At 39.8% G+C, this 14,260-nt stretch overlaps 1 protein-coding gene across 1 annotated transcript; it reads right to left on the bottom strand.

Moving 5' to 3' along the window:
* Positions 1–1,447: 1,447 nt before the first annotated feature.
* LOC117278562 (RNA-directed DNA methylation 4-like) lies at positions 1,448–13,516 on the bottom strand. Its single transcript, XM_070177908.1, has 3 exons — positions 3,038–13,516; positions 2,809–2,927; positions 1,448–1,941 (listed from the first exon to the last, which is right to left on the bottom strand). The coding sequence occupies exons 1-3, from the start codon at positions 3,106–3,108 to the stop codon at positions 1,688–1,690; spliced, it is 444 nt and encodes a 147-aa protein (XP_070034009.1). The 5' UTR covers positions 3,109–13,516; the 3' UTR covers positions 1,448–1,687.
* Between the last annotated feature and the right edge of the window lie 744 nt (positions 13,517–14,260).

Below are 14,260 nucleotides of genomic sequence, written 5' to 3'. Positions count from 1 at the left end.
GGCCAATTCATCATTTAATCTTTCTTGACAAATTGTTGATTTTAGAGTAATAAAAGTATAGTACTATTGGAAGCTTAAAAATATTATTGAACATAGGAACTAATGAAATCTTCGAGAAAGAAGGTAAATAAGAATATTAAAGAGAAAGACAAAATATGTATTGTTTCTGAAATACAAAGAGATTGAAAATGAGAAAGATTAACTTGAACAAATTAAGGAAGAGGGTAACTGTTTTACATGTTATCTAATGAAGGAGTAAAAAGTGAAAAATTGAAATGTTAGGAAAACTATTCATCAACCCATTTTTAAGTAAGTTAAGTTACTACTTTATTTATATATCTAAAAAGTTTTCTTTCTTTTTATATTAAAAACTCTACTTTTATATTAAAAGTACTAAATATTATTTTTTAAATACCTATAAACCTATTATTGTTAAAATATGTGGGGAGGGGGGGGGTAAATTTGGGGGCCTAACAAGCCTTACTTTCCATAACATTGGAGCCGGCCTTGACTGAGTAACCATCCAATTTGAGATTTTACATATGTAAAAGTTAAACTCATTAGTTATACATTTTCTAAATGAATAATTTGGTTCTTATCCATATTTGACCGATTTTAAAAAGTTTATTATTCAACCTATTTTTTAATGAATAATATGAGCGATTAACTATTTTCTTTTAAACATTTTGCCACGACTTTATAAATAACGATTGTTTCAAAACCCTCGTCCATCAAATTAGGCACTACCCAAAAGAGCAACACAAACTCCTCGATTGACTTGTCCGACTTTTCAACCAAATATGAGGGATATTCCTTTTCTGACTAAACATTAAAAATGGAACATAGAGATAAAATGAGAGAGAATATCTTACCATTAGCTCATTAATTTTCTTCCAAATGAGACGTGAACCATACTCCCCAAACAACAACATCAACCCGTATAATCTCACTAGTGAGGTCTGGGGAGGGTAGTGTGTACGCAAATAACAACAACAACCCAGTATAATCATACTAGTGAGGTCTGGGGAGGGTAGTGTGTACGCAAATAACAACAACAACCCAGTATAATCATACTAGTGAGGTCTGGGGAGGGTAGTGTGTACGCAGACTTACCCCTAACCTGGGGTAGAGAGGCTGTTTCCGATAGAAACTCGGCTCCCTCCCTCCAAGAACTCCTCACCTTACTCTTGGGGTGACTCGAACTCACAACCTCTTGGTTGGAAGTGAATGGTGCTTACAACTAGAATAACCCACGTGAACCATACTCCCCAAGAACATAAAATAGACTAACTCATTAGTCATTTCTATCTCTACCACTTAGCAATTCTGAATTTGAAACGAGTCCAAACCATTCAACCAGAAAACTGGACAACACTAACTTGAAACCAAACAACGATAATACATAATCATAAATTCTTTACACTAGATAACTACTGTTAGAAGTGTACTTAAGATTGGAAACCTGATTGAGATTGATAATACTGGCGAGATTTGTTTTAGAACGCTATGGGAGAATTTTCCAGACCAAATCTCACTAGATTTGATCAGCCTACAGCCTAGACAGCAGTAATAGCCGGTTAAAAGAACCACATGCCATTCACAAGGTTAACTATGATCTGGAAAAACATATACAGGTATGCACGAATAAGGTACTTGATGAGAAGTTAAACAGGGCACGTAATGATGGTCACCACATGTCGTCTTCGTCATCATCATCATCATAGTAAGCTTCACCACCGGACTCGCCATCGACTAATGGATCTGACCAGTCCTCGCGGCCCACATCCTCATTTTGAAAAGAAATTACACCAACAGTTTCAAATCCATATTGGTCCTGAGAAGTGCTGCTTACAACTTCTGATGACTGGGTTTCATCTTCATCCTCATCCTCATCTTCAGACTCCTCTTCATCTGGATAATCATTCCAGGGATTGTGTTCAGCTGAAAACCAAAAAGTTAGAATATAAAACCATGTTTAACCAAAAGCACTTTTTTTGCAAAGTTAGGAGTGTTTAGAAGGAAAAAAATACTTTTGAGTAGAAGCATAAACAGTTTTGGAGAAACAGAAAAAAGTAGTTTCTTACCTGAAGCACTTTTTTGAGATGCACTTTTGAAAAAATACACTTAGAAGCAATTTTTAAAAGCTTGACCAAACACATAAATTGTTGCTTAGAAGTGCTTTTTAAATTAATTAGCCAAACACAAACTACTTTTCACCAAAAGTAAAATAACACTTTCTCAAAATAAGCTAATTTTTCCAGCCTAGTATAACAGGGGATGGGAAAGGCAAGGGAGATAACCATTGGAATCATCAGATTCGTAGTCTGAATTATTAGGACCATCATAGTAGTCATCATCATCGTCATCAACTTGTACCCTAAAACAACCGCATCAACTATTTTTTTTTTGAGAAGGTAACCGCGTCAACTATTTTAGTAAGTATTAAAAAGAAAAGATACCAGCTGAAGAAAAATTAGTTTGTTGTATCAATCCTTACAATGGAAGATGACTAGCAATATCTTCGTGGGTATTGGTATCATCCTTAATAACCTTCAATAACCTCACAGCAGACAGCAAACATGGAACATAGACAGTATGCTATATTGCCCATTTAGCCAAAAAATTAAAATCAATAAGCTAGAGCTTCTACAATCTTATTTACTTTCAGAATGTAAACAAGTTCAAGAAATTTCTCAAACTGATGAAACCTCATAGAGCAACCAACAGAGATTCCCTTCCCAGAGGAAGTAAATCACAAGATTGAATTTGAAAAGGAATTCCTGGAAAAGGACCAAAGAAATAAAGAACCTTGTTTGGCCTTATAATTATGAATCTCTGACTCAATTTCTTCAGCAGCACTAGGCATGACTTCTCGTAAGAGAGGTAAATATTGGGACATCATCTTGTGATCTTCTAACTCGGTAGTCCTGCATTGACATCGTAAAACCAGATTTTATCCATTTGAGAAGGAAAAGATAACACCGCGTGACAGTAACTATTGGAGTTTCAATCCTAGCATAATGACAATGAAACTTACTCCTCTTGCACTTCATGTTTTTTTTTCTTCAGTATCAACACGAATAGCATCATATAGTCGACACATCTCATTCAGCTCTTCGTCGCGCATTAGTTTTTTCTTTTCTTTTCTGCTTTTCCATATTTGCTCAAACCGGGCATTTTTTGACAGATCCTAAAAGAGGAAAGAGCATGATAAATTAAGTTGTAAAAAGCCTTGAAACACCTAATTAGGAGGAAATAAAAGTAACTCTAGTAAAACAAGAATTACTATTAAAGTATTCAAAACCCACTTGAAACCAAAAGATTAGTAGCATGAATCAATTTTGATAATACTGTAATACACAAAAGGCAAGCGTGATGCTTCAGGCACAAACCTCATTAACCAATACGAATCATTGAATTCAATTACAAACTTCTAGAATGCAATACCAATAGCAAAAAAGATATGGACTTTGCTTAACTAGCAATACACCTTCATAAGCTAGATTTAGCAAACAATCACCTGCAGGTGCAGAGTTAAAAAGTTTAAAAGATTCATTTGAAAGTAGGCATTCAAGTTTTGACCGCACTATAATAAACTAAAAAAATGTTTAAATCATTTTCCATGGGTGATTAAGCGAGAAAGTATTTCTTCCTCAATTGTTCCACATACACAATATTTTCTGTTCTTCTTCCCTTAGTCAACCCAAATATATCAGATAGAAATGAATAATATTAGTTTCACTTGCTTATTTTGTTCAGGCATATATCCAGCAACTTTTTGTTTCCTTAAAATTACCAGATCGGTTCAAGTACCTCTCAACATCTTGGGCAACTTATAATCATCTTTCCTTCCTTTTGTTTTCCAAATTCTCATTCCGGATATAATCAGATTGGTTCCTTTAACATTGTTTGATGTATTTGAATTGTTGTTGGTTAGTTTCGAGTTGTTCGGAGGTCGGAACGCACGGGATGGCATCTTTGGAGCATCGCTTGGCTTGCTCGGCATTGGTATTGGCTCGTTCGAGGTAAGTTACTCTTTTAAACTTAGTGCTGGGGGTATGAAATTCCGAAATACGTGTTATGTGATTGGTATTGAAGTGATGCACATGCTAGGTGACGGGCGTGCACCCTGTAAATTGTGACTCCGTTGTTTCCATGGCACTGTATAGTAGCCCTATTTTGTTGATATCTGTGTTTTCACCATGTGATAAAGTAATTGAACTGTTAATCATGCTAAATATCATGTTTAGGCTTTATGCTGATATTGTTTAGACCCATAGTGGTCGTTTCTTGCTGTCATCTCACGGATTTCATTGATATTTCGTACTCAGTCATATTCATGTATTCATATCATATCTCAGTCTCGGTTATAGATTATTGATACATCATATCATTATTGTCGGGCTATTTTCATGACATTGTGAGCCCGTGAGTGAGACTGGAGAGATTGATGACTGAGTGAGGCTGAGAGCATGATTATGAGTGACATATATGGGATCGGGCTGCGCGCCGCAGCATGTTATATTGATTTATGCCTGGATCTGGCTTATGATAGCGCTTGGGCTGTAGGAGCACCTCCGGAGTCTGTACACACCCCTAGTGAGTGCGGTTGATTATATTGAGAGATGAATCTTCCTTGGACATGGATCTTGTCCGAAGCTTATATATACATGGAGATAGATCTTCTCCATGGGGCCGGATTGGCATTTTCCTCAGTACTGAGTGACTGATGGTCAGTGATATATATATTTTGGGATGGATCTTTCCTGGGCCGTATGGGCCATATACAGTATCGAGTGGTTGAGCATGATGAGTGAAAAGTGTAAGACAGTGAGATTGAGTACTCTGAGAGTGTGAGTACATGATTCATCTCTGAGATACATGGCATTGGCATGCACACATAACATACAGGCATAGAGATGCATTTTTCCTCATGTTGTACGGTATCACGTCATTCATGACTCATTATAAACATTTATTTGTGGGCATAGAGAGGTATTTAATACTTGTTATCCGGAGAGAAAATGAAATATGTTATTTTTCGTGGAAAGGATATTTGAAAAAATTACAGTTTTCATACTTATTCATAATTTTTGGCATTTTCGATAAAAGATTTGGGTTTTTCATTGAGATACTTGAAAAGCATGACTATTTTTCTGGAACTGTGAACGAGCTGAGTATCTTACTTCTGAGACACCTCTTATATACTTGTATTATGCTATTTTGAACTGCTGCGTGATCTTGGCATTGGACCCGACCTTGTATTAGCTCGTCACTACTTTCAACCTAATGTTAGGTTTATTACTTACTGAGTACATGGGGTCGTTGTACTCATACTACACTTCTACATACTACACTTCTGTACCTTGCGTGCAGATGTTAAGTGCTGATGTTGCTGCGTTCGATGGTAGCTGGATTGTAGATATACCTGCGTTCCGGTTGAAGTTACCCCTTGTTCGTGGTAGCTTTAGATCTATAAAACTTTATTTACGTACTTTTTAAACACACTATGTATTTATTTTATTTTCGCTTGTGAACTCTATTCTTAGAAGTTCATGATTTGTACTACTAGTCCTTGAGAAATATATAAAATTCAGTAAATTACTTTCCTTTGATTGTCTTGTTAATATTATTAGAATTGGATACTTATTAGTTGGCTTACCTAGCGGGTTGGGTTAGGTGCCATCACGACTAGAGGATTTGGGGTTGTGACAAGTTGGTATCAGAGCTCTAGGTTCATAGGTTCTATAAGTCATAAGCAAGTATCTAGTAGAATCTTGCGGATCGGTATGTTGACGTCCATACCTATCTTCGAGAAGCTACAGGACATTTAGGATATACTTCCCATCTTTCCTTCCTTATCGTGCGGCATTGATTCAGCGTGAAGCGTGACCCTTTGAATTCCTTCCACGCATTCGTGTGCACACATGAGTGCTCGGTATCAGCTGTGCATCGACGACTTGTGATTCCATGGTTGGGGTGCGAGATGTAATTTTGGCATGCTGCTGATGGGCCAGTATGGAGCACTTGAGGCCGGGTTTTGACGGTAGCCTGAGCACGGAGATTTCGATTGAGTGACCACGTGCTTTTGGGAGTTAGATGTCCGTTGGTGTCCCTATTAGTTGAATTTGTGATTGGATGACTATGTGGTGAGTATGATGTGACTGTGAGATATGTTCAGATTGTTTGAATGTGACATGAAGAGTTTAATCCAGATGTAGCAAGGACTATTGGGTGTTTGATTTCTGCCTTGATTTGGCGTATGGCCTCGAGTTATGGGTGTGTTAAAGGACCTCTCATGTTGTTTAGTTGTGGAGTGAAGTATATTTTCGTGTTTTGTTGTGAGTTCGAAATCAGGAAGATTAAGTAATTGTGAAGTCGTTGTGACTGTGGAAGGGTATAGAAAGATGTCAGTTTGAGGTTAAGCAGGTGGGTTATCTCCTGTGGGGTGTCCTGAGGTTGTGTGATCCCTATGTTATTTTGTAGCGAGTTCTCTTTTACCAGTAAATTATATGTGTTGCAATTTGAGTTCGGGTCGCTTATGAGAGTTGGCTTGACTGCTACAAGGATGAATGCGAGATTGCAGATGATTTGAGATATTAGATGGTTTGTGTTACATGAGCTTATGAAGGATTTAGTTGAATCTCACTGCGAGAATTGTGGTAGTAATAGAGTATGGGCATTGTGAGTTATTGTGTGTTTCGATCTATGGCTTTGAGCCAAGTGGGGGAGTCTGTTATTGATAAGTTGATTGCACGATTATGTGTGGTATTGGTTTCAGTTAGAGGTATACTGGTGAATCAGTTATAACTTGCAGAGGTAGAGTTTGAGAATGACTCAGGTAATGGAAATTCCTGGATACAGGTTGTATTATACTCTATGGGTATATGGGAATCATTGAATGATTGAGTTGTTATTCGTAAAGGATGTAGTGTGCATAGAGTAGGGATTTTCTCTGTTGCTTAGGAGTGTGGGTTACTCCCTTGGGTGTTGGTATGCTAATGGGGCACAGGTCGTTCGATCTATTTGGTCGGTTTAATTGAGATTTGAGAAGAGTGGATGACTCTTGAGGATGGTTCTAATGGACTCAAGATTTAAATGTAGCGATTTGGAATTGTCAAGATTTGTATATGGCTAGAAACTGAGGATTAGATTGGGCGGTGTCGAGACTTGTGGCATTTTTATATCATTGGGGATTATGCATTTGAGTATCAAGAAGGTGAAGGAAACAATTTTAGGTTCATAAGGTCTCTTTAGAGTGGGTGTCTCGGTTGTAGTGCTTCGGGGTGCTTAAGAGGGAAGTCAACGGCTTATGGGCCTTAGGGCGTTGTGGTGTTATACTAGGGTCTCTTGTGTGGTGATTTTTGGTTAAGGATCGTGGTGTTCTAGCAAAGAGAAGTATCAATTTGAAGGCAATTTGGAAAGGACTTGGGGAAATAGGACAGCTTTGTAGTAGGTTGTATCAGCACAGTAACAGATATAATCGATTCTTTGGGTACTTACAATGTGGCTAGTCTTTACAGGTGTTTTGTGGCAATGCTCTTGGGTTTTGGCGACATGTGTGGCTGGGTTGAGTTAGCGAGATTCAGTTCTGATGGTTCGGTTATGTGCAAATGGGTTTCGAAGAGTTCTCAATGGGTTTTACCACGGTTCGAGGGGTATATTTCCTACTAGTGTGAGGAGCATGTAGTGTATAGTGAATTTCTCCTAGATGAAATCAAATGGAAGATCATTGGCTAATTGAGTATGTAGTTGCTTGTGACTCGGAGTGGACTATGAAGTTCTCGTATTTCTCATATGATGGCATGGTAGATGCGGTGTGTTGTGTGGGATTGAGATTTGCATGTGCTAGGTCACAGTTTAGTTTTGGAGGGAAGGTCATAAATTCGTAGGCAACATGGACGGTCTCAGATGACTAAGTAAATGATGGTACTATTTGGTGTGGCTCGATGGGAGTATACATTTCAGAAGGGGCAATGTGTTTGATTTATGGATACTTCACTGGTACTGCGGCCCTCTCCTGGTTGATCGACTGCTGATATTCGAATTTTGCTATGTGGCACGGAAGAAATTTTAGAAGTATTCCTCGTGGGGTGATTGTGTATGAGAGATGTGTTAGACATTCTAGCAGTAGAGTTGGGATCAGATATGGTGATTCGTGTGTTCTATGGATTTTGAGACTGGGAGTTCTCAGGAGTGGATTGTTTCATGGTTGTGGACTGTGAGGTCATGGTCGAAGCTAGCCAAATGATAGTATGTGTTATGCTTCAACCATTGTGGGCTTTTGGAGGTTTATTTATCTATTGTGAGTGCCCAGAGTTGATTTGGGGGTCCATTGGTAGGCCCAAATTAGGATGTGTATTCTACACCGAGTCGGATTGGTTGGATCTATAATGCTATTGTTAAGGGATGTGCCAGTCAGTTGTTATTGAGCTTATCCGTGTTCTGAAATTTTCTAGGAGTTACTACGAGGAATTGTGACTCGTTGGTTTTAGCCACGCATGGTGTGGCTCTATTGTGGTCTTATAGCGGAATTTGAGCGAGATGAATAATTGGGTATTGCATGATTGAGGGCGTATTGGCTATGTTCTTTCAGGTTTTGTATGGCATGGTGTCATCGGATTCTCCGTGGTTATGGTAATGCACTTTGGATACTTGATGTCGAATTTCGCGTGGTTATTGATTTTTGAGCAGGGTGGCTCGAGGTATATGATGTGGACCAGCGTTTGGATGGAGTTGCGCATTATCGCGGAGTTATGTTGAGGTATGAACCTTTGTGTTAGAGTCGGGTGATGGTTCTACTGTGTGTGATGGGTTCTTAGCATTGCGTGGTGGTGGTACCTGTTGAGCTTGCGGGACGGTTCTCTTGATTGAGTCATTTTCGCTATTGAGTACATTTGGATTGTTGCTTATGGGTGCATGGATGGCAAGGTTTGTGACTCTGAGTAGTATTTGTGTTGTGTGTCAGTAGAGTAGTTGGTATTCGATAAGATGGAGTCGTCAGATCTAGGATGGGTGCTATTGGATTTGATTGCGGTATATTTAGAAGGATAATATCGGAAGTCAGCATAAGAATTGGCTATAGTCCTTGTTGAAGGACAGGGAGCTCCACGGCTTGTTGATTTGATGAATAGTTATGAGTTTCTTCTTGTTCTTTCATTATCGGCAGTGTACGAAGGTTTTAGAATGAGGTTTCGTTAGGTATGAGGTTTATTACCGGGATTGGGTTATTCTGAGCAGTTACTGTGGTCGGAGATTTTGCTCTAGGTGTTTGAGTCATGTGGTATATCCTGTGATTTTAGCTTGGGTTATGGTTACAGTTTGGTATCGCTTGTTCAGAATTATATGGTGTGTAGGTTGCGAGATTCAGAACTTATAAGAAATTTCGGATGTTGGAAAAATTGGATTCTAAGGATTATGGGCTAGGTTGAATTGAGAAATTTCAGTTATGTTGTGTTATCGGTCTTATATGGGATAGGGTGACATGCGATCACCCCCGAGTATGTGCATGGTAAGGTTATACGACAGATTGGTGGTTTTGGGAACAACTCTTGGCACGTTCGAGGACGAACGTATGTTTATGTGGGGGATGATGTAACGACCCGACCGGTCGTTTTGAGAATTCGCACTTCGTTTGGTAGTTTACGGGCATGAGTAGCTCCGTATGATGTATTATGACTTATGTGAACCGTCGGTTTTGGTTTTCAGGTTATTCAGAGTCGGTTTGGAAGAATGAATTTCATTGTTGAAGCTTTAAGTTGAAAGGGTTGACCAAGTTTAACTTTTTATGAATTTTACCCCGGAACGGAGTTTTGATAGTTCCGTTAGATCCGGATGGTTATTTTGGACTCGGGCGTATGCCCGAATTTGCATTTGGATGTTTCTAGAAGGTTTCGCCACAAGTTGGCAAAAATTGGAAATTTGAATGTTTGGAAAATTCATAAGTTTGACCGAAAGTTGACTTTGAGGATATCGGATTCAGATTGTGGTTCCAGGAATTTGAATAGCTTCGTCATGTCATTTGGGACTTGTGTGCAAATTTTGGGTTCATTCCGGGATGATTTGATATGTTTCGGCGCGAGTTTTGGAGATTGAAAGTTCAAAGTTCATAAATTTCGATTCGAGCTATGATTCATCGTTTCGATGTTGTTATGTGGGTTCTGAGGCCTCAAGTAGGTCTGTGTTATGTTATGGGACTTGTCGATATATTTCGGCGGGGCCCCGAGTGGCTCGGGTGAGTTTCGGACGAGGTTCAGATCATTTTTCATTCATGTTGCATTGTTGAAGGCTGTTGGTTATGGTGTTTCCGCATTTGCGGAAGAATAGGAGCAAATGTGTATCCGCAGATGCGGACACTTGGTCGCAGAAGCGAGAAAGGGATTTGGGCATGAGGATCGCAGGTGCAGGTGCTTGGACGCACCTGCGCAACCGCATATGCGGTTCATGAGCACAGAAGCGCGATCGCAGAAGCGGCTTAAGACCGCAGGTGCAGGGGTTGCTGAGCATGGCTATTTTCGCAGAAGCGAATCATTTACTGCAGAAGTGGTGGTCGCAGATGCGACTATTTGTCCACAAATGCGGAAAGTGCTGGGCAAAGGGTATATAAAAATATTCGAGGGTTTTGGTCTTTCTTCATATTTTGAGATATGGGAGTCGGATAGAGGCGATTTATGGAGTAAATTTCATCACAAGGATTGGGGTAAGTGTTCTCTACTCGGTTTTGGTTATATTTCACGAATCTATCTTCATTTTTGGCAATTGGTTGATGAATTTTAAAGAGAAATTGGGGGTTTTGGCCTAAAGTTTCATAATATGAACTTTTGAGTTTTGAACATCAATTTGGACTCGGAATTGAGTGAAATTAGTATGGTTGGACTCGTAATTGAATGGGTTGTCAGATTTTGTGAGTTTTGTCGGGTTGCAAGGTGCGGGCCCGGGTTGGACTTTTTGGCCGATTTCGGGCTTTGATTCAAGATTTGATCTTTTACGATCGGGATTGGTTCCTTTAGCACTGTTTGATGTATTTGAATTGTTGTTGTTTAATTTCGAGCCGTTCGGAGGTCAGAATGCGCGGGATGGCATCTTTGGAGCATCGCTTGGCTTGCTCGACATTGGTATTGGCTCGGTCGAGGTAAGTAACTCTTCTAAACTTAGTGCTGAGGGTATGAAACCCCGAAATACGTGTTATGTGATTGGTATTGAGGTGACGCACATGCTAGGTGACGGGCGTGTGGGCGTGCACCCTGTTAATTATGACTTTGTTATTTCCATGGCACTATATAGTGGCCCTATTTTGCTGATATCTGTGTTTTCACCATGTGATAAAGTAACTGAACTGTCAATCATGTTAAATATCATGTTTAGGCTTTATGTTGATATTATTTGGACCCATAGTGGTCGTTTCTTGCTGTCATCTCACAGATTTCATTGATATTTCGTACTCAGTCATATTCATGCATTCATATCATATCTCAGTCTCAGTTGTAGATTATTGATACATCATATCATTGTTATCGGGCTAGTTTCATGACATTGTGAGCCCGTGAGTGAGACTGGAAAGATTGATGACTAAGTGAGGCTGAGAGCCTGATTATGAGTGACATATATGGGATCGGGCTGCGCGCCGCAGCATGTTATATTGATTTATGCTTGGATATGGCTTATGATAGCGCTTGGGCTGCAGGAGCCCCTTAGGAGTCTGTATACACCCTCAATGAGCGCGGTTTATTATATTGAGGGATGGATCTTCCCTGGACATGGATCTTGTCCGAAGCAAATATATACCTGGAGATGGATCTTCTCCATGGGGCCAGATTAGCTTTTTCCTCGGTACTGAGTGACTAATGGTCAATGATATATATATTTCGGGATGGATCTTTCCTGGGCCGTATGGACCATATACAGTAGCGAGTGGTTGAGCATGATGAGTAGAAAGTATGAGACAATGAGATTGAGTACTCTGAGAGTGTGAGTACATGATTCATCTCTGAGATACATGGCATTGGCATGCACACATGACATACAGGCATATAGATGCATTTTTACTCAGGCTGTACGGTATCCCGTCATTCATGACTCATTATACACATTGATATGTGGGCATAGAGAGGTATTTAATACTTCTTATCCGGAGAGAAAATGAAACATGTTATTTGTCGTGGAAAGGATATTTGGAAAAATTATAATTTTCAAACTTACTCATAATTTCAAAAATATTAAAATGAGAATCAAATTAAGTATTTATTTTTGGCTTGCCTGACAGCGGTGTCCGGCGCCTCACGACCTTTAATGAATTTTGGGTCGTGACAACATGGTATCAGAGCACTAGGTTCACTTAGGTCTCACGAGTCATGAGCGAGTCTAGTAGAGTCTTGTAAATCGGTACAGAGACGTCTGTACTTATCGTCGAGAGGCTACAGGGCTGTTAGGAGCACTTCCCTTCTTGATTCCTCATAGGCAAAATTGGTCGCTAATGGAGTTTTCCCTACGCGTTCGCGAGTGGAGGACCGCGATCGTGTAGCCTTGAGAAGATGTGTAACGTGAATGTGTAAGCTAGGACGCGTTTGTGAAGAGGAAAAGGGGTAGGAGCTGAGGCCACGTGTTTTGTTCATCGTGATCGCGTATGTCAGAATGGCATTGCAACGCGTTCGCATGGAGGATTCCGCATTCACGTAGACAAATTTATAGGGGCGGGTTTTTTGTTCTTCGCGATCGCGTGACTTGGTCCGTGATCGCATAGAGGAAAGAACTGGGTAGTATAAAAAGATTCAAAAACGAGGGTTCAGGGATTGTTCACATTTCTAACATTTTTTAGCTCGGTTTTAGAGATTTTTGAGAGAGATTTCGAAGGGATTCTTGAAGTAAGTCACTTGTGGTTAAATTTCTTCAATAATTAAGTTTCCCCATTGATATCTCCACCTAGTTGATGTGTTTTTGAGGTGTAATTTGGGAGTTTGAGGCTAGGGAATTAGAGAGTTGATTTTGGGGATTTGAATGGCCATTTGATGTCGGATTTTGATAAATTTGGTATGGTTAGACTCGTAGTCGAATGGGATTTTGGGTTTTGTAACTTTTGTTGGATTTTGAGACGTGGGTCCGAGGGCGGGTTTGAGCCGATTTCAGATTTATGCGTTATGTGATTTTTTCGGAGGGGACGCACATGCTAGGTGACGGGAGTGTAGGCGTGCACCGTAGGAATTGTGACTTGGTCCATTCCGTGAGACTAAAAAGTTGAATAAACTTGTTGTTAGCTATATGCTCTCCATGTGTTATAGAAATTCGACTGTAAATCATGTTAGAAATCATATTTAGGTTATGTGTTGCTACTGTAGGGACACATAGAGGCCGTGATACCAGTTGAATTACTTGCTTGCTAATTGCTATTTGTACTCAGTCGTAGTCTTACATGCACATTTTACCTCGGTCTTTGTTATGCATTGTTGATACTTTATATCATTTCTGTTTTGGGCTGATTTCCATGATTACTGAGAGTCCGTGAGTCTGGAGAGTTAGATGACTGAGTGAGGCCGAGGGCCTGATGGTGAGATATTGATACCATAGCACGTGAGTTGTTCGTGCGGATCTAGATATTTATACTGTAGCACATGAGTTGCCCGTGCGAATCCTGATATGATACTATATCACGTGAGCTGTCCGTGCGGATCCTGATATGATATTATAGCACGTGAGTTGTTTGTGCAGCATGTGAGTTGTCCGTGCGGATTATAGCGCTTAGGCTGTAGGAGCCCCTCCGAAGTCTGCACGCCCCCAGTGAGAGCAGGTATCTATTGAGTGTGAGCGTTGAGGGGCTAAGAGCCGTGTGATGAGCTGTTGAGAAAGACTGAGTGACTGTTTCCCTAAGAGGTTGTATTTGCTTTCATTGTTGTTGCACATAGCTGCTATATGTCACTATTTTTGAAATTCTTGGAATATTTTATATCCGGTTTTTACCTGAACTTGGCCTGTATAAACTGAATTGACTTAAATTGCCGAATTTGAAAGCATGCCTACTTTCTTGTTGAGATTTCTGAAAATGAACTATAACTGTGTAGCTCGTCACTATCTTTCAGTTCCTTATTTATTATTGTTACTTACTGAGTTGGTTTTACTCACGCTACACCTTGCACTTCGTGTGCAGATCTAGGTGTTTCCGGATACGATGGCCATTGATATTGTGCACGCGTGATCTTCGAAGATTTACGAGGTAGTTGCCTGGCGTTCGCAGTCCTTGTTTCACCTTCCTTATCTTTTCTTTATATGT

This window comes from Nicotiana tomentosiformis, chromosome 6 (assembly GCF_000390325.3).
Source record: "Nicotiana tomentosiformis chromosome 6, ASM39032v3, whole genome shotgun sequence".
Taxonomy (NCBI): Eukaryota; Viridiplantae; Streptophyta; class Magnoliopsida; order Solanales; family Solanaceae; genus Nicotiana; species Nicotiana tomentosiformis.
The sequence above is the reverse complement of the archived record's forward strand: the minus strand, read 5'-3'. Positions and strand labels throughout refer to the sequence as shown.

What these genes read in the sequence shown, in the direction of transcription:
- LOC117278562 (XM_070177908.1), bottom strand. Translation starts at nt 3,108, where the DNA reads ATGAGATGTGTCGACTATATGATGCTATTCGTGTTGATACTGAAGAAA. An exon ending in AAACATGAAGTGCAAGAGGA is followed by an intron (nt 2,928 to 3,037) that starts GTAAGTTTCATT and finishes ATGTCAATGCAG; the next exon opens with GACTACCGAGTTAGAAGATC. An exon ending in TAATTATAAGGCCAAACAAG is followed by an intron (nt 1,942 to 2,808) that starts GTTCTTTATTTC and finishes TTTGGTTTTCAG; the next exon opens with CTGAACACAATCCCTGGAAT.